Source organism: Anastrepha ludens, chromosome 4, assembly GCF_028408465.1.
Source record: "Anastrepha ludens isolate Willacy chromosome 4, idAnaLude1.1, whole genome shotgun sequence".
In the NCBI taxonomy this organism is placed as follows: Eukaryota; Metazoa; Arthropoda; class Insecta; order Diptera; family Tephritidae; genus Anastrepha; species Anastrepha ludens.
In genome coordinates this window covers 71,977,402-71,996,640 of record NC_071500.1, presented here as the reverse complement: position 1 = coordinate 71,996,640, position 19,239 = coordinate 71,977,402, and the positions used below count along the sequence as shown (strand labels likewise).

Sequence of the window (19,239 nt, the reverse complement as noted above, 5' to 3'; positions counted from 1 at the left end):
AGTTATATAAAAAATTTAAGTTGTGTAAAAACTTCGTCAAGTTCCATTATGTTCAAAAAAAGTTAGTTTTACGGAAGTCGTCATCAAATACCGTACGCACCCTGTGCATTTATATATTGTAATTGGCGTTTATATCCTTTGCTTGTTCATTTGGCAGAGCTCCTCCTCCAATTTGTGGTGTGCGTCTTGATGCTGTTCCACAAATAGATGGACCTGCTGCTTTACACCGCCTTTGAACGGCAGATGGTTTTTTATGAGGGACTTTTTCAAGGCAGAAATACACTGGGATGCATGCCACTGCCTGCCGAGTTGCGACCGCTATTAGTATTTCCTTTTCAATTATTTGGCGTTTCATTCCCGTTGTTTCGAACCCATGCTGTACCAAATGGTAGTCGCACACCGATCCACTCATAAGTCCACTCGGATGATGTGCTGATTAGAACAAAGAATATATGGTAAACTGAATAAGTAAGGAAACCTAAATTCGGTCGGAACCGGAGTTTATACATATATCTGCGCACATTTTACTAAATTTAATTGGGGCTGGCTTTTAAATTTTGGAATCAGACAATCTCATTGACAATGGGAGTTATAGCTGTTAACATGAGTGGGGCGGACGGAAAATTAGTTTTGACAAATATAAAGTGGGCATGATTTTTATCCGATCTCAAAAATTAAGTCGAATTTAAGTGAGGTTGCCATACGTATACGGAGTTAGAGCGGATTTTAATAAGTCGTTATCGAGATGCACGCATTTACCTAAAAGTTTTCTCTACTTCGCAGAAAAGCAGCAATTTTTCATCTGAGTATCTAGTCATAGTGACATTGCAGGAAAGTGCATAGCAGGTGTACTAGTTTGACAGAGGACCAGTGAGGTAGTTTCCCAATGACATGGGCGGACTTATTACCTCTTGGAGAGGTGGGTTTTGCGTTAACTTAGAGAGTTTTGAACACGTACACAAACTTGTTAAGTCACGAGATCCTTCTGGCCACGGGTGGCTCCGAGGCGCTCGCGGAAGTTCTAAAGCTACTAAAACATCTGCTCTCGAATTTTGTGGGTGTCCTAATAGAAAATTATCAGCGTGATATTTAAGTTTTTATGCTCGGCATTACTGCGAGCCCTTTTTGCGTCAGCTGTAGGGAGAATGCGATGAAAAGACCTCAGCATCTTCTCCAAAATATAAATCCTTAGAATGATATATTATAAAAAATACGCTTGCATCATAGTACAATCCAGAAGCACCCTAGTGTTCAAATTTCAATCCTTTGCTTGTAGTTTTCCTGTTATAAAAAACAAATTGTCAATCGATAGATTACAAAAAGGAAGTTTTAGACTTCAGCACACAAGCAAAGTAAGCAATTTATTTAACTTTTTGCCGATTTACAAAGAAATGAAAATTTCGCTATAAATAGCTGCCATTTTTCGCGTACGTGCCTAATCAAGTAAACAAAAAGAAACAAAAAATTACCATAAAAGAAGCTGAAAAATAAATTACAAAAGTGGCGAAAAGCACATTTTCATTGTCATTGAGTTTGGAAAGTTAGTGGCCTAAAGAAATGTAATATTTCCTAAAAACGGTTCACAGATTTGTCACTTAAACGAAATTTGCAATTTCTCTATTGCTTCTCCAAGCGAGTCACTTACACTTTACTTATGTGTGTACGTATGTATGTGCTTGTGTACTATGTTAGCACGTATAAGGGATATTGTCCAAATCCCGTAGTAAAATTGACACATTGCCATTAAAGACTAGCAGTTATTATAGTTTTATGCCGTCTTTAAAAGTGTCTCTAAACTGGTAAAAAAATTGATGTAAGCTAGCGCTTAATTCGCTCGGTTATTAATGGGATGTATCTCTAATCACCTAGTAATTGTACTTTATTTACAGGAATGGTTGTTATCAGAAGCTTTTAAAAAAAATTTGCCTAAGGGCTCTAATTTTTATTGGCTGTGTGACAAGTTCAGCACAGGATGTTTACACCAGTTGAAATTTCGATGCTGACTATGAACCTCTCGCTGATTGGTGGACCACCGCAAAAGCAAACGAAATTATGAAGCAAGTTAACGGATCAGTCTTTGTAAAATTGCTAAGGAAGTAACCAAAATAAAGGAAATAAAAAATACAACAATTGGACATCCGAAGCGAAACTGTTGGAGTAACTTTGGCAGCCACGTCATTGAGGACTTACCAAAAAAATTATGGCCGCTCATTTCACACGTATTCTTACGCGATTCCAGTTAGTCGTTGTTCAGAAAGTAAAGAAGTAACACAGCAATGACTGTCATTAGTTTTTAGCGTATATGACCGACAAACAAACCGCTGCCACTGCTCTTATTATTCATTAGCAAATTAGCTAATTCCTTCAAATTCGCTGAGAGCCGTTTAGCTCTTTGATGTTGGCCAATACTTTGCAGTCTGTATGTCGTGACCATCCACCATCAAAAAGCTTTGAGCAAGAAACATGAAGACCGGAAGATACAATTCCGATCCGCTCCCCTGCCTAAACTTTCCTAATTTATTTCACGCCGACAAAAAGAAACCAATTGTCGCCTGTTTGATTCCCATTGGAACCAAAGGGTTTTTTACCTGGTTGCTAGTTGAGTTTGGGCAGCCAGATGAGCTAGGGTTACACACTCTAGTTTTCATATTTTACTGTTTTGAAGCATTTAAAAAAGGCAAGATAAAGAAAGAAACTTAATGCGTATGCTTCACTGATGTAAATTAAAAGTGAATCTTTTTATATGCGAAACGCTATCAGCATTATTTAAAGCAAATGTTTTCTGTTGAAGAGAAACGTACCACATACGGCAATATGAGATATGTAGATCATGAGCGAGCAAACTATAGAAGAGCCGGAGATTGATGTCAAGGATGTCAATATTGTGCGCTTCGTGGTATTGGAAGGGAATAAACATGTTCTAGTACCGCTACCACTTACCAAACGACTAATTCTGTTCACTGCCGTCTGTACGAAATTGGTTGCGAAATTTGTATTACGCCTGCCACACATAGATATATTGTACTATATAAGTAATGCAGTGCTTGTCCTCATATTGTTTTTTTCTTAGTAATTACTAAACCAGCTTCAGCTAGTTAGCATGAGCTTAACATAGTCTTTAAGAATGATAAGAGCACTTACACCTCTGTGGTCGGGTGGCGACGGAGCATGGTTAAGTCCACAATCCGGGAACTATACAAGCTACAAAGAAGTGTATGTGTATGTATCACGGGTGCCATGAGTACAACCTCTGGTGATGCCCTAAATGCTATGCTTGATTTGCTCCCCTGGATCTTAAGATACAACAGGAAGCAATAAAAGCAATGTGTAAACTACAGAAACCATATTTATTTCTGGCACGAAGACGCAACTTCGGGACACAGAGAAATCTTTAAGATGTTATCTGAGCAGTATCCAGTGTTTTTGGCACCTAAAGATGACTGATACCCACAGTTTCTTTTAGAAGGAAATTTGATGTCAGATTTCCTTTTCGTGAGAAATGGAGCAACCCAGAATGCATGCAGGAGTTTTGACGGATATTTTCTTTACCGATGGGTCCAAGAATGGAATAGGGTCTGGAGCCGGATGGTACTTAAACGATAGAAATAAGTATCCCTATGCTATGACAACTGTTTTCCAAACGGATGTGTTTGCCATCCTGAAAGTAGTCGAATGGATAATCGAGAGGAGATGGAGCGGGAAACAGATTGGAGTTTTCAGTGACAGTCAGGCTGCACTGAAGGCCCTGGAGAACACGGAGCAAACCTCAAAGATTGTTCCAGAATGTAAGAAGAAGCTTAATTCTGTAGCAAGACAAAACAGGCGTGTACTTACATGGGTTCCAGGACAACCGTGGATCAGCGGTTCCCCCACAAAGGCCAGAGCCAATAATCGGAATCAGTTCCGCAGGGATCATGAATTGGATCCGCGATTATATAGGCAATCTATATTCAGAGCGATGCACACTGTGACTTTTTATCATTTTAGGATGCCAAAATTAAAAAAAAAAGTTCTGCGAAAATGATTTTCTTTCGGTATGTTGTGTAAAAATGACCAAATTTTACGACAGTGTACGCAAAATTTATCAAAACAATAGTTTTAAGAAAGATAACCGTTTACAAACACAAGCCGGTGCGTCAATTGAATAATTTTTATTTATTATCCGAACATCGCTGTGAAGTTTGTCAAAAGATATAATACGAATAAGTATCAATTTCATAAAATTGGATACGGTGCATGGAGTGTATGTTGCACATTGCATATCGGTTGGAACTAAGGACATGGTGTGTAAGAGGCGCCGAAAATAAGGAAAAACTGAAACAGAGGAAGGAAAATGCTTTTAAAGTAGAAAATATGATTATGTGAAATTTTACCTTACATGTGGGCAAGGAGAAAAAGTGGGCATATCACGCCCATTTTTATTCTGAAATCAGATTTAGGTATCTGCAACCACACTGAAAAATTTGAAATGAATTGCTCCATTGGTTTGGCTGTTATTAATTTTGGCATCCTAAAAGTGAAAAAAGTCACACTGTGCGATGGTCCGGTCTAGAACGCTGCAGAACTGCAAAGTGTTTTGTGACAAGTCCGAACAGAAAACTGTCAAACTTTCTACTAAAACTTGGAAAGACAGACGTTCGGTTGATGGTCGGTATCATTAAAGGACACAACCCAAGGGGTCAGCATATGAACACCATTGGAATAATTGAGGACCCAATGTGCCTGTCGTGGAAGAGGCGGATAACACTGAGCACTTTCTCTGTGAGTGTCCTGCCTTTGCTAGAGCATGGCTACGAGTTTTGGGTTCCGATGTCGTGAGAATGAGTAATATTCGATCTCTAAAACTGGAGGATATTTACAGATTTTCCAAAGAATCTGGAAAATTCTCACAGGACTAACTATCTCTATCTCCGTGTCTACAGGGTAGCCAATATTCGACGAACCCGTCTGGCAACCCTGTATCTTTTGACAAAGACGTCAGATCGCTTAATGACATACCGCGTTGGCAGCGTCACTCCAAGCAGATTTTTACCATGGAACAGTACACGCCACGCGAGCGCTTCCAAATTGTTGAAATTTACATTCAACAAAAGAAGTCAATTGTGAAAACTCAACGTGCGTATAAAAAATTAAATAATGTGAAAAGTGCGCCTTCTAAGAGCACCATTAAACGTTTGTACGAAAGGTACGACCAAGGCGATCGGATGAGAATATTGCTCTTGTATGGGCCAGTGTTGAGACGTCGCCAAGGACATCCCAAAATAAACAATACAATAAATAAATAAATATTCCTTTTCTTTCATTAGTGTATTATGAAATCACGCCCATAACCGTGATGGAATAATTTTTCTAGTCGAAAATTAGCACAAACTGGCTTAGCTTTATTATCGATCTTTTTCGACTACTCAATATTTACTTCAAACTGCTTCAGAGCCTATGCCAAACGGTAGACAAATTTTATGGTGAGTAATGTGGAGAGACATTTTCTTTTTCCTGCTGTGCCCGTAGGTAAGCTTTTGTTGCAGAAAAACTTTGCCAGCTATTTGGCCTCAGATAAGGGATATAAAAGTTAAAACAAAAATCTGACAAATATGCAGACAAATATTTGCTTTTAGTAAAACACAAAAAAAAAAATTAAGAAAGTTGGTAAGTCCGTCTATAGAAATGTTTGACTCTCTACTATTTACTTAAATATGTGCGGTTCTTTTAAAGATGTTTTATATGGAGAGGCTGATCGGTTAATCTAATGTTATTGTTGCATAAAAATACATTAGGATGATCCAAAAAATAAATTGGAAAATAAATAAAACTTTTTCTATGGCAAATTAAATTTTTTTTCTTAACCTTATTTCAGTAAAATCTGTGCCGCCAACGCTTTGGAAATTATCATTGAGTTACAAAGCAAGAAATGCGTTTTTTAATCTAAAACTTGATACGCTAGTTCTTACTAAAAAAACACAATAACTGATATCCTAAAATTAAAAAAAAAAAATATTACTTTCGTTTTTATTTTTATTTCTGAAAGGATTTTTTTCGACTTTTGCGAAGAGAAACTAAAACAGGGTATGAAAAAATATCGGATTTTATCGTTTTATACCACGACAGGTGTTAAAAAAAAATTAATAAATACAAATAAATTTGAAAATAGAAATTAAAATTTGTTTGGGTGCGAAACAAGTTTAAATGGTAGCATAAAAAAACTATTTTGTTTAGGTCATTTTAATGTATATATGCAACACATGCACTTTTCGATACTCTTCGTCATTCACTTTGTTGTCCAAATAAAAAATTGGTGTACATTTGTCCATTAACCCTATAATTAAGTTTAAGTTTTAGTCACTTCATAACTGTCAAAATTTTCTCTTTCAGGTTACCTTTGGCATAGTTGGCATAGTTCTGTTCCGCTTACATGTACGCATTTGTAAATATTTACAAAATATTTGAGTATGGAGCAATATTAAATATTTTTTTTTATTTACGTTATAAACTAAATATATTCGTATTTTTATTTTTATTTTGTATAAAAATGCGAAAAATATTATACTAATTAGTAAAGAAATCTTTGCTTTTATCTCCAACGCTTGTTTACTGTCCAGAGGTGCGAAAACGATAAGCAGGTTGCTGTGAGAGAAGTGTGAATGAAAAAAATTTATCTAGGGATTATTTGTAAATTTACTAACTTACTGGAATTACTGCCTGTCAAAAGCATAAAACAGGATGTGGTGCAAATGTTTATTTATAGCTAATTATTTACTTTGAGTCAAAATATTGATGTTACATATTTTAGGAAGCACTATTCTCACTTTGTGCTTAGGATACAAACGAGCATAATTTTTTTTTGTTGAAGCATATTTTATGAAATTTATTTTTAAAGCGATTGTGTTGTGTTGTATTTGGGGTATAATTGCACGGTATGAGTATCAAATATTCATTTAGAAGCTCAATCCATACATCTCAAGAAAAACTGTCCATTATTTCGTAGCTTTCCTGTACAATCAGTGCTTTTTATTTTAAACAAAAGGTAGTAGAAATAAGAGTTTTTTCTCTCGAGATCTGTGGTGCATGTAAAGTAAATTTTGCACAAGAAATTTTTGTGAGCATTTTTTACGTGTTCTTCATGATGAGTCTTTGATTTCTCTGAGAGGTGTCAAAAAAGCTTGAAAGCTTTGTTTTCAATATTAATTATAAAGTGACCGAACAGTTGGAATGTAAATAAAAAATAAAAAAAAAAGAATCCCAAATCATCTCATTCTGACAGAAAAATTTCAGCAATGGGTGTGAAAACTTTCTCTCACGTCTCACTCTGAAGAAAATTCTATAGTCCAGTCAAAAGAAGATTTAACTTAGTAATTTTAGGAGTATGCGAGTTTATGGTTTTATTATGTAAAGCCCATCACTGTGAACTTAAGTTTGAGTTTTCGGGGTCGGGGGTTGTGTCCCGCGGCCGCCATCTTGGAAATAAGGATGCAACTGGTTTTTTGCGATTATCTCGTGAATTTCGAAAGTTACGAAAATTTTGTAAGATACTTTTTTGTAGATAATAATATTATCTACAACTTTTATTCAAAACTTTTCATTGTAAAATTAATCGTAAACAAGTTATAAACAAAATTACGCGATAAGGGATGCATTTTTTTCAAGCGTAATAACTTTTTTTTTTATTGATTTTATGGAAAATATACATCAGAGCTTTTTTATAGAGCATTCTTTTGTGAACATTTTTGGAGCAACCTGCTTGCGGTATGGTAGGGGTGGTTTCTAAGGGTTAGGGCTGTGTCTGACTCGGTACCCGTGGGTTAGATAGTGTAGGGGTTTGGTGAGTTAGCGCACTTATGGTGTGAGACAAAATTTTAAGAAAAATAAGACTCAATTCAAGAAAATTAGTAATCGACTATATCATGTCTATGTTATCTTAATCGATTTTCAGGTGTAGGAAAATTTAGAAACATGAAAATTTGAAAATGCGATATCTCAGCGAAAAAAAAATTATATTTGAGCAAACTCAACGCCATTTGAAAAAAGAAGGTTTGTATTTAAAGATGCCATCCTTTAATTTTGGTAAAAGAAAACATCTGCAGGGCTACATAACCTCAAATATGGGCAAAAACGGTGTTTTTTGCACCCTTAGGTTAGGATATCTCGAAAACCAGAGCTGATAGAGCAATTCTGAGGCCAGATTTGGATTCAGCGCATCATAAACCTTTGGAAATATATAGTCTGGTTTCTGGGTCTGAATGTTGGTTAAATTTTGTCGGCCTGTGTAATCATGTACGCGCTTCGCTAATGTAATGGTTGCTCCGCTTAGCAGCTTAAAATCATACGACTAAATAAAGATAGCGAAAAAAACGTGTGGACAAAAATGTTCACAAAAGAATGCTCTATAAAAAAGCTCTGATGTATATTTTCCATAAAATCAATAAAAAAAAAGTTATTACGCTTGAAAGAAATTCATCCCTTAATTTTTCGCATAATTTTGTTTATAACTTTTTTATGATTAATTTTATATTACAATAAAAAGTTTTGTATGAAAGCTGTAGATAATATTATTATCTACAAAAAAGTATTTCACAAAATTTTCGTAACTTTCGAAATTCACGAGATAATCGCAAAAAACCAGTTGCACCCTTATTTCCAAGATGGCGGCCGCGGGACACAACCCCCGACCCCGAAAACTCAAACTTAAGTTCACAGTGATGGGTTTTACATAATAAAACCATAAACTCGCATACTCCTAAAATTACTTAGTTGGCTATTTTTTTTGTCTCTTTTGACTGGACTACTAGTGAAATTAGAAAAAAGAGAAGGCGAATTTGAATCTTTTTAAATCCGAATAAAAAATTTGTTGAACGAAGTTTGAAGTGTAGTTGAAAAGAAAGCTTAAGGAACTTTAAATTTTAAAGTGCAAAAGCAAAAGCATTTGTAACACGAGCGTTACGGAATGATTTTTTTGGGTTTTACTAAAGTCCTAATTTTAAATTTTCAAATATTGATGCAACGAAAACGTTTTTGGCAACATATAAGTAAAGTGGTTATTCAGCCGATACTTAATTGTGCTGCATCAAATTGGGCGCAAGGACAATAATGAATGAAGCTACACTCTGCTTAGCAAGGAGTTGTACTCGTATTAAGTTCCTATCGCAAGGAGAATCCTTGCACTCACTTGGTTCAGCCAGAACCGCCTCCTAGTTACATTAAAAGTCGCCCCAATTAGTTCAAAGATGAGGTACAGCAATAAAAATGGACCTGTCGGACTACCGATACGCTATAAACGGCATTCATTGAGTGCCAATTAGCATCTTCATAAAATCTCATACCACAAACATGGTTATCGCAGATCAACTCCCCCGCATCGCAGACGAAGAGCTCGAGCTGTCCCGTCTAACATTGGCGCAACTACGTTCTGGATAATGTGTGTTATATCTATGAGAAGAAACCCCAAAAGGTACTAATCATATTTTTCAGGTATACTTAAACCAACTCTTGTAATACACTTTTGCCTGTGAGCTAACTCCGCTGAAATAATACGTTACCTAGGCAAGGCTTAAGAGTTTGACAGTTCATTTGTAAAGTCTACCAGTTAGAAAGAGAGAAATAGATAAAGATACTTCGGAAAAAGTTCATAGAGGCGCAATGGGCTTATTTAGAACTTAAATCCAATACCAAGTTAAGTCACAAAACATTTATAAGGTTGAGAATAGACAACTGGCATATGGCAGCACACAATCGAAACGGTTGGATAAAATGTGGGCTTCCAGGCTATTGTCCGGCCGTCGCTGTAACGCCAGGCGTTGATGGGAAACATGTTTTTTGTTAGTGGTTTACTGCCATTTTCAGTTTTAAATAGCTATAGAAAAATAATATTAGTAAATAATTGCTTACATATCCCTACCTGAATAAATTTTATCCAAATTTTTTCTGCAAATTTTTTATAAAATATAGTTCATTCTCATAAGCAAACCCGTGCACGAAATTCACACAGAAATTTCATCAAATTTGAAGTGAATTCAGATTTTTCTTACATATAAAATACATCCGAACATCGTATGAAAAAAATTGTCAAAAATCAAAGCGGCTTTAAACTTATACTTCATTGTGCTAAAATTGAATGGACTATAAAACTACATACCGCCAAATTTTCTCAAGATTCCGATTGAAAAGTTGAAAATTTTGATGAACACTTTTTGAGATTTATTGAATTTTAGAGAAATTTGTACAAAGTCTGGATCTATATTTTTATAAAATATTTAAAATGAAAAATATCAGGCAACTTGCAAAAAGATAAAGTAACTTGTTTATGTAAGGCACCAGTGTACATAACTAACAAAAACTTATATTAATTTAAATGTAGTGAATTAATATTTATTATAAGAAATTTTGCCAAGCGCATTATTTAATTAATTATTCGAATTTAGAGTTAAAAACCATTTTTATACCTTTTTAACTGCTTCCAAGCAATTAGTTAAACCATTATTTTTTATTTTATTTTATTTTTTTCGATATTAGTTTTGTTTACGCGCATTAAGTATACGCTCCCTAAAGTATAAACAATAAATACATACAAAAACAACCCACAAAATCCCCTTAAAATCGCCAGTTAGGCTTTTTAACGAGAGAGCACTAAAACTTTATTAAAACAAATCAACTGCGCACAAGTTGTACGTCTGACTATGAATTTGTAGGTGCATACATAAGTACGCGTGTGTGCACTCATACATACATACCATACCTAGGTGCTACATGTATGAAAGTATGTTACGTGAGGATTTAAAAGTAGTAACTTGTTAGCAGAGTTTACTATACAAGTCCGAAAGAATCCCCCTTCCTCAAGCTTTGCAAATAAACAAGCAGAAAGGAAGCGCTTAAGGAGAAAATTCTCATATCTTTGATATTCTATCATAGCTAATTCAAGTTTTAGCAAATGCTGTAACTTCGAAGTTCTGATTTCTGATTTTCAACTTGAAGAACAAAAAAAGTAATTTAGTTTGATTGTAACTTACGCTAAGGCGCTGGTGGTCACTTGTTCACTAATACTTAAGTTAGATTCTAATGCCCACAAAATTGTTTGAAGGCGCAGGTATCACAATAAAGAGGATTTTACTTCGTAGTGATTCTTCATTTAGTATTATTTAAAGTTAGGTAAAAAGCAGAAATTGTATTTAAAGAACAACAATGCAAAGCTTAATAGAGCTGGATGCTGGACCGACAGGATATACTAGTATATGTATGTATGTGGCCACGCCAAGCATTGACACTTCCGGCGTGATGTTTTCTAGTGCAACCTCAGTTATTGGCAAAAGGGAGGTTTATTTATTTGTAAATAAGTTTATCTACACATTGTGCCAATTATTATCAGGATTCGAAGAACATCTATCATAGAATACTTGCAGTAGAAACTACATACATAGAAACCCATACCGAACATGGTTGTCTTAAACCATTTCATAACTCACTAAAAATACTCGTAGTAAATATTTGTAGGATTCACTTTCCAACCAGTACTTCCACTATTTACTTAGTACCCAATTATTCAAATTACTCTAATGAGGTTTTATGAAAGTTAAGAGACGCAAATTGAGAAATTCAGTTGCTTGACGTCGTCGCCTTGTTACCTGTTTCTATGCGCTATGTAGGTTGATATTACATGGCTTGAGATTCACAGCTTCTTCACAGCAGCAAATTTTTATATAAATTAATAGGTCTATTTATAAGTTCGTGCGGTTTTACAACAGATGGCGTAACTTGATTATTATTCCATCGATCCACATTTCCAAACATTCATTGGAGAGCTACTGTCGTAAGGCACAAACGTCAGTATAAGTTTTTTATTTGAAGCGTAAACAACAATATTTTTACCACACTTGAAAATGTCGAATTTCGTGCCAAATAATGTGTTTTTGCGGGGAATTCTTCTTCATTATTTTAATATGAAGAAAAAAGCAGCCGAAAGTCATCGTATCTTGGTGGAAGTTTATGGTGAGCATGCTCTATCTGAGCGAACGTGCCAGAAGTGGTTTGCACGCTTTAAAAGTGGTGATTTTGGCTTGGAAGACGAAGAACGCGAGGGTGCGCCGCCAAAGTTCATGGATACCGAATTGGAGGAATTGCTCGATCAAGATCCGGCTCAAACGCAAGAAGAGGTTGCAAAAACTTTGGGAGTTGATCAATCAACCATTTCCAAACGTTTAAAAGCCATGGGAATGATCCGAAAGGTAGGCCATTGGGTGCCGTATGAATTGAAGCCAAGAGACGTTGAACGCCGTTTTATGGCATGCGAACAACTGCTTCAACGGCACAAAAGAAAGGGTTTTTTGCATCGAATTGTGACTGGCGATGAAAAGTGGGTCCATTACGACAATCCAAAACGTCGGGCAACGTATGGATACCCTGGCCATGCTTCAACATCGACGTCGGCGCAGAATATTCATGGCCTGAAGGTTATGCTGTGTATCTGGTGGGACCAGCTGGGTGTTGTGTATTATGAGCTACTGAAACCGAATAAAACGATTACGGGGGATGTCTACCGACGACAATTGATGCGTTTGAGCCGAGCACTGCGAGAAAAACGGCCGCAATACGCCTATAGACACGACAAAGTTATTTTGCAACATGACAATGCTCGGCCACATGTTGCACAAGTGGTCAAAACATACTTAGAAACGCTCAAATGGGATGTCCTACCCCACCCGCCGTATAGTCCAGACCTTGCGCCATCCGATTACTATCTCTTCCGATCGATGCAACATGGCCTGGCTGACCAGCACTTCCGTAATTACGATGAAGTCAAAAAATGGATCGATTCGTGGATTGCGGCAAAACCGACCGAATTTTTCACAAAGGGAATCCGTGAATTGCCAGAAAGATGGGAAAAAGTAGTAGTAAGCGATGGACAATATTTTGAATATTAAATTTGTAACCATTTTACGTCAATAAAGTTTCAAATTTCGAAAAAAACCGCACGAACTTATTCATAGTCCTATTATATAGAAATTATTTAACAAATAACTGCTTAGCACCGCTAGAAACAAAGGCTGTCTCTAAATTAATAGTAGGTTTGTAATGGATTAGTGATTGATATTACATTCGTTTTAACAGATCAGTCTCTTTCAGAAACTTATGCAGCTTATTAATGTTTCCAGTGGTTGTCTCTCTCAGAAGATTGAGAAGGTCGATTGCGCCAAAGATTTCGTGTCGGAGTGTGTCAATAATGTTTTGACATTTTACCAATAGGTGTATTATCGATGCATATTTATCGCGAAATGGGCATTTGCTAGGAGAGGCACATAGAAAAATATGATGAAAGGTTTTATCTTTGGAATGGGAATGTCAGCGGCAAGATTGAGTTTTGTTCTGGATGTATTGATATCAGAATAGTGATATTTGTAAGTTTTCCAGTCGTCAATTAGTTGACTATAAGATATCTTTCTATTGTTGTGTAAGTGTTTAATTTTGAAACTTATTCAATGTTGAAAATTTAGGTACTGGGCTTTTGAAAATGAAATAGCTGCGAGTCTTCTTAATATTTCAATTTTTTATTTTTTTTAGAATTAATTATATTTTTTCGAATTTTTTTTTAAAGAACAATTTTGGTTTTATAAATAATTACTTTTTTTTTAATAATTATAGTTTTGTTTTGAAAATTATTCTGACATGTTTTAAAAAAATAAATTTTTTTTTTATGTTTTTTTTAATTTTTTGGTAAAAATTTTCGGCGCACTGTTTCTTTGTTCTTTTGTAAAACCATCTCGTACAGATTTTATGATTTTTTCATAAGCTTGGATTTTGCTAAGTAATCCCCAGAGTTTCAAAGATTCCCATAATATTTTCTCTAAGAAAAAATTGAAATTTTTTTCCAAAAAATTTGTTTTTTATATTTCAACTAAAAAAATTATAAAATGTGAAAAAATCGAAGTTACCTCAATTATAAAATTTTGAACAATTTAATTTGAAATTTTTAACAGTTTTGAATCTAAAAACTATAAAATTTCATATCATATTAAAGTCTACAAGCAAACCATTTAAATAATACTTGGATCACCTGGTTGGTCAAAATTTAGATTAATTTGGTCAAAATGAGATTGGCCGTAACGCTGAAGCGCATATTCTCTACATCAGCAAGGCCCCTCTGCATTACAGGGCCCCACGGATGCTGATGGTCTATTGAAAAGGTTCAAGTGATTTTTCACCGTTACAATAAAATTGCCTTTAGTTTACGTTGCGGTTAGACGGATTTGATCCAAGCCTTGGCAAGTTTGCACTTTGCCTTTATAAACACTATTAGAATTTCCTTTTTGATATTCAATAATGTAATAATTTCGGCATTCTTAGGTTCTAAATGCCAATGAAAAACTTTTCAGAGTAAAATAGCGGTGGGATTTACAAGAATTTTTGTACGTCTGCTCACAGTATCTAATCCAATTAAGTAAAATTTGAGAAATTCACTTCCATCATAGAATAAATATTTCGCATTTCATTAAGTTTTGGACCTTCCATTAATTATATTATTAAACGCACCAATTTATGAGAGTTCAGCTCCGATCTTAGTTCTCTTTACAACCTCATCCTTATTCACCTCACGGGCTCTCTCTTTTTATCTGCATTTATCTGGATACTTTAATTATACTGCCATATAATGAGACTTCAATCAATGCAAAAAAACTTTATTCGGTTTGACCAACGCTCGGTACATTTTACTTAACCGATTCCTCCTTATATCTAGTTTTAGATGTCAGCTAATAAATTTGAAATCCTTAAATGTCGGAAAGTCTATTAACTCGATCACATTTTGAGATTTTGCATGGTGCGTTTGGCAGCTCATTCTTACTAGAGCGCATTCACTTTAATATCCCTGTAAAAATTTTCGAAATCACAATATTTTTTCGCTAGAATGAGTTCGGACATTATATTATATGACTGTAATTTTCATATTTTAAGAACTTTGAAGGAATATTTGAAAAAATATTGAACTCCGCTGAACTTGGTTTCTATTTAACAAAAACTAAACTTACTTTATTTAATGAATTGTTTAAGTTACTTCAATTCTTGTCTTAGTTTTCTCATATTAGCTTTTAAGAAACTTATATTTTCTAGACTATAAATATTGTATATGAAATAGATAAATTAATAAAACTTCTTAAACCTGAAATATAATAACAATTCCTAAAACATTAAGCAATACCATTCAAATATCACAGGAATATTGTTTTTTTTTTTAATTAAAACCTAAAAGTAAAAATAAATAAATAAAATAAAAGAATAAATTTAAAAAATTACTCTGCATAAATCTGAAAAGTGACAAAATGTATGGAGAACTAGCTAAATTAGTTTTTTCTCAAAATTTTCAAAAAAAGGTAACAAAGTATAGTGGCCTATATCTCCCAGAATTTTGATATATTTATCTGCGGGATTTTGACCTAAACCTTTCCAAATATTTTTCATAGCAGGCTATATATTTTTGGGAATAGGATAACAAATTCTTCATGAAACATCGAACGGTTAAAAAAAAAATCATTTGTTCATATGCGAAAATTTATAGCTTAAGCATATGGTACGCTGCTGACATAAAAGTTTCCGCTTTTAAATATTAATACGCAAAAACTTTAGAACTGGAGCTAATTCAAATTAAAAATATATTTTATGGCTTAACCACAGCAATAGCAAATATGAAAAGTGAAATGCTTGGAGAATCAATTGAAATTTTTTAATCACCTAAGAGGCACCTATTGCTTAAAATTTGCTAGTTGTAGTTCTTACTTATTTTCCATATGTACACTAAGTAAATTGTTTACACATAGTACAGTGAGTGTCACTGAAAATCGTACAACGCTTGCTTTGCATTGTTTGCAAATTATACTTTTTTTGTTCATTTATTACAATATGAAAATATATTTTATATTCTAACAAACCCGATTTGAGTCAAAGTGTTACAAAAGTGCAAATTCGAATAATTGATTTACGAAATTTCAAATTTTCTAGATTATTTTGGAAATTGTTCTAAATAGCTTAGAATACAGAATGGCTCTGAGCTATCAGGTAAAACTTACACACCAATTTTTATACAATAAGTCCTTCGTCTCAAGTTATTATTACATTATGTAGGCTGCTACCTAAGTTTTGAGTTACGGAGCATCAGTGTACAAATATTAAGTCTGACATTGCCATAATAAAGTTTGACATTTTTAATAGTAATCAAGAATAGAATCATATTTTGTTAATCGAGAGCTATAAGTGTTACGTCAAAAAATGGGTCTCTCATGTTGTGTTACGTCAAAAAATGGAATGTAAGCGTGAAAATTTGCGTGCGTGATTTTCTATGGCTTTCGACGTGAATTAAACCATCAACAGTGTGTCAATCCACTCCGTTTCGACTTTTGATTATAAAGCCCCACTTTGAGTTAGCGATTTTAGCTAACCGTGCGAAACTGGTTGTTTCGCCAGAAAAATTATCTGGCTTTGCAGGAGACATACCGTGAAATTGAGGAATGCTTGAGCATTAGCTCCCCTCGCATATGTTTAATAACGCAGACCATTTGCTGGTCGAACAGATTAGCTACCGCATAATTTAAACAGGCTCAAATGCTTCGAAAATTTTGTCAAACACATGCTAGGGATGATCTTCGTAAGCAGTATGTAGAAGAAACAAAACAACACAATACAGCATTTTCGATTAGAAAAATGCACTATTAATTGCTCTGTATTTTAGGCTAGCCCTATTGTAATTTTTGTTGTTTGCTTTGTAGCAAGTTTTTTTCACTCATTTGACAAAATTTTGATGAACGCGATTCAGAAGCGCTGTTGGCCAACACAAATCAATTTTATTTAATGAAAAAATGGCAAAAAACCGTATGCAATGCGTGAAAAATATTCGAGTTTTAAGCTGTTCGAGAAACTTGTCTAGCTTTTGTACACAATTTTTTTTTGTATCGCCTCTCTAACTCCAAATTTTGGACAAAAATTTGTGCGCAGTTTCATTGCCATGTAATTGCAGTCAATGAACAGCTAACGCACCGTCAGCTTAGCAAAGTGTCCACTAGTTATGGCACCTTGAACCTCATTTAGCACCAATCGGTCACTGAACCAATTAAATGGTGCACCAATCCCCCACCTTGCACCAGCGCACTTACATGCCTATGCATGTATCTACATATATATGAATAGAGTGTAAAACAGACATTCACTTGCCCTGCCAAGTTCTGGTATATATTATTCAATTATTTGTACTTACCGTAACATTAACGTATATTTGCTGTTCTTGGTCGCCTTTTTGCGCGCCAAAATCAACAGCGCCAAAGAATTGCCAATAACGCCAAGTAATAGTACAATGCCGCTGAACAAGAAACGTCGCCGGTTGTGATATAGCGCCAGTGGTTGGGCGATGACGCTTGGCGATGCAGTTGTGCTGACATTCCAATCGAAATCATTCGTGGACTCCTCAGCTTCGAGCGAGATCAAAGATAAAACACTGGTATTCTCCATATCAGTGATTTATGGTATGAATTGTGCTTCCTAAAGCAGATGTATCTGTTCTCAGCCGAGCGTATACAACTACCTAATAATATTATTTTAAGTCTAATAGTTCGCAATGCAAAAATACATTAATCGCAGTTTTTGTTTGTGTGCAAACAGCGATAAAATGTTTTAATTAAAACACTGTACACTGTCCACTGCCCGAAAAGCACTGAATTGCCTCTGCTACCGGTAAAATTTGCTTTACGGCTGTTTTTTATTTTTACTTTTTCCAGCGTTTGTTGTTGCTGCATAAATTACATGCAAACTCACTTAGACACCGAGTTATTTAAAATACATAATTTATTAGCTGAGCGTATTTTAGCATTTAAATATTAATGTTGCACTGCACTTGGAAGCTGCTGCAATTGAGCAGCAGCATTGGAGCAAAAGGAAACAAGTTTCGAATTACGTTTCAGCGGCGTTATGCCGATATGGATGTAGCAAATTTTAATATAATTAAATAAATAAATTTTTTTTTATTCACTAAATTTGCGCACAAATGTATACATGCCAATATACACTAATATTTATTATAGGCAACTAGCCACCAATTCGTTCTACTTTGCCAATTAACAATTTAAATGAAATCTTAATTTAAAACTTAACGTTCGCATAAATACACAAATAACAATTCACTTGATAATTGTACTGTGCGCAACTATGATTTTTTGCATCCAATCGTTAGCGCGGCTCGTGGCGTACTGTCTGAGCGTGTGCCACTGGAATGCTTTAATTGCCGGTAGCAGCATTACAGCTGCTGGAGCTAGCGCCAACGTCGACGCCAGTGCTAACACCAACGCCAACAGAGTTACTTTATGCCGAAGTGTGCCAAAATATATGTGCAGCAATAAAAACAACAAAATGCACGGCAGCGGTGATAACGCATACGAAGTGAGTGAAGGTGCTTCGCAGGCTGGATGCTCGTATACTGCCACTGGCGACGACGTCGGCATCTAGACGAAATGTTTGCGTGTGCAATATAAATATACACACATACGTGCATACATATATATTGAACTTATCACCACTTCCGACAATCTGTTGTGCTTTTTTTTTATTGTTCTGGCGGTAATCATGTGGTGGTGTTTCCTGGGCTTTTACTGATGTCCAATTGCTGGCCTTTTTGTCACTAATGAAACCAAGTTGTTGTCCCCTTTCTATCTTCTAATGGAAGTGACTCTAGTTCAGGCGAACGAGAGGTTTGCTATAGAATTAACTTATTTTTAGAAATAAGTTTCACTTGCTTGCGAATGTATTTTGGATGAATTTCGTGCTCTATAATGAATTATTATAATACAGATTTAGAGGTTGAGTTCGATTATATAGCTGGCCCAGTAGACAAGCAACAAATAAACGTCTGTTGTGGTATCATCATGCTAAACAAGCCGAGTTACAGAGAAAAGGAACAAGTTGATGAATTTAACTATGACGATTTAAGAAAGAATAATATAAAATCGGCGTAGGTTCGAATCTCGGTGACCCACCAGAATGATGAAAAAGTTTTTTCTAAGGGCGATCGCCCCTTGGCAAACAATGGCAAACCTCAGAGAGTATTTCTGCCACGAAAAAGCTCCTCATAAAAACTATCTGCCATTCGGAGTCGGCTTAAAACTGCAGGTCCCTCTATTTGTAGAACACATCAAGACGCACGCCACAACTAGGAGGAGTATCTCGGCCAAACACCCAAAACGGGTGTAAGCGCGAAATATATATACATATATACATATATATAAT

At 35.2% G+C, this 19,239-nt stretch overlaps 1 protein-coding gene across 1 annotated transcript in view; it reads right to left on the bottom strand.

The window, feature by feature from the left end:
- Positions 1-18,215, bottom strand: part of LOC128859764 (prostaglandin D2 receptor) — a 61,588-nt gene extending 43,373 nt beyond the window's left edge. The window contains exon 1 of the mRNA XM_054096825.1: positions 17,222-18,215. Coding sequence (XP_053952800.1) covers positions 17,222-17,472 — 251 coding nt within the window. The 5' untranslated portion in view covers positions 17,473-18,215. The remainder of the gene's footprint in view (positions 1-17,221) is intronic.
- Positions 18,216-19,239: the final 1,024 nt, after the last annotated feature.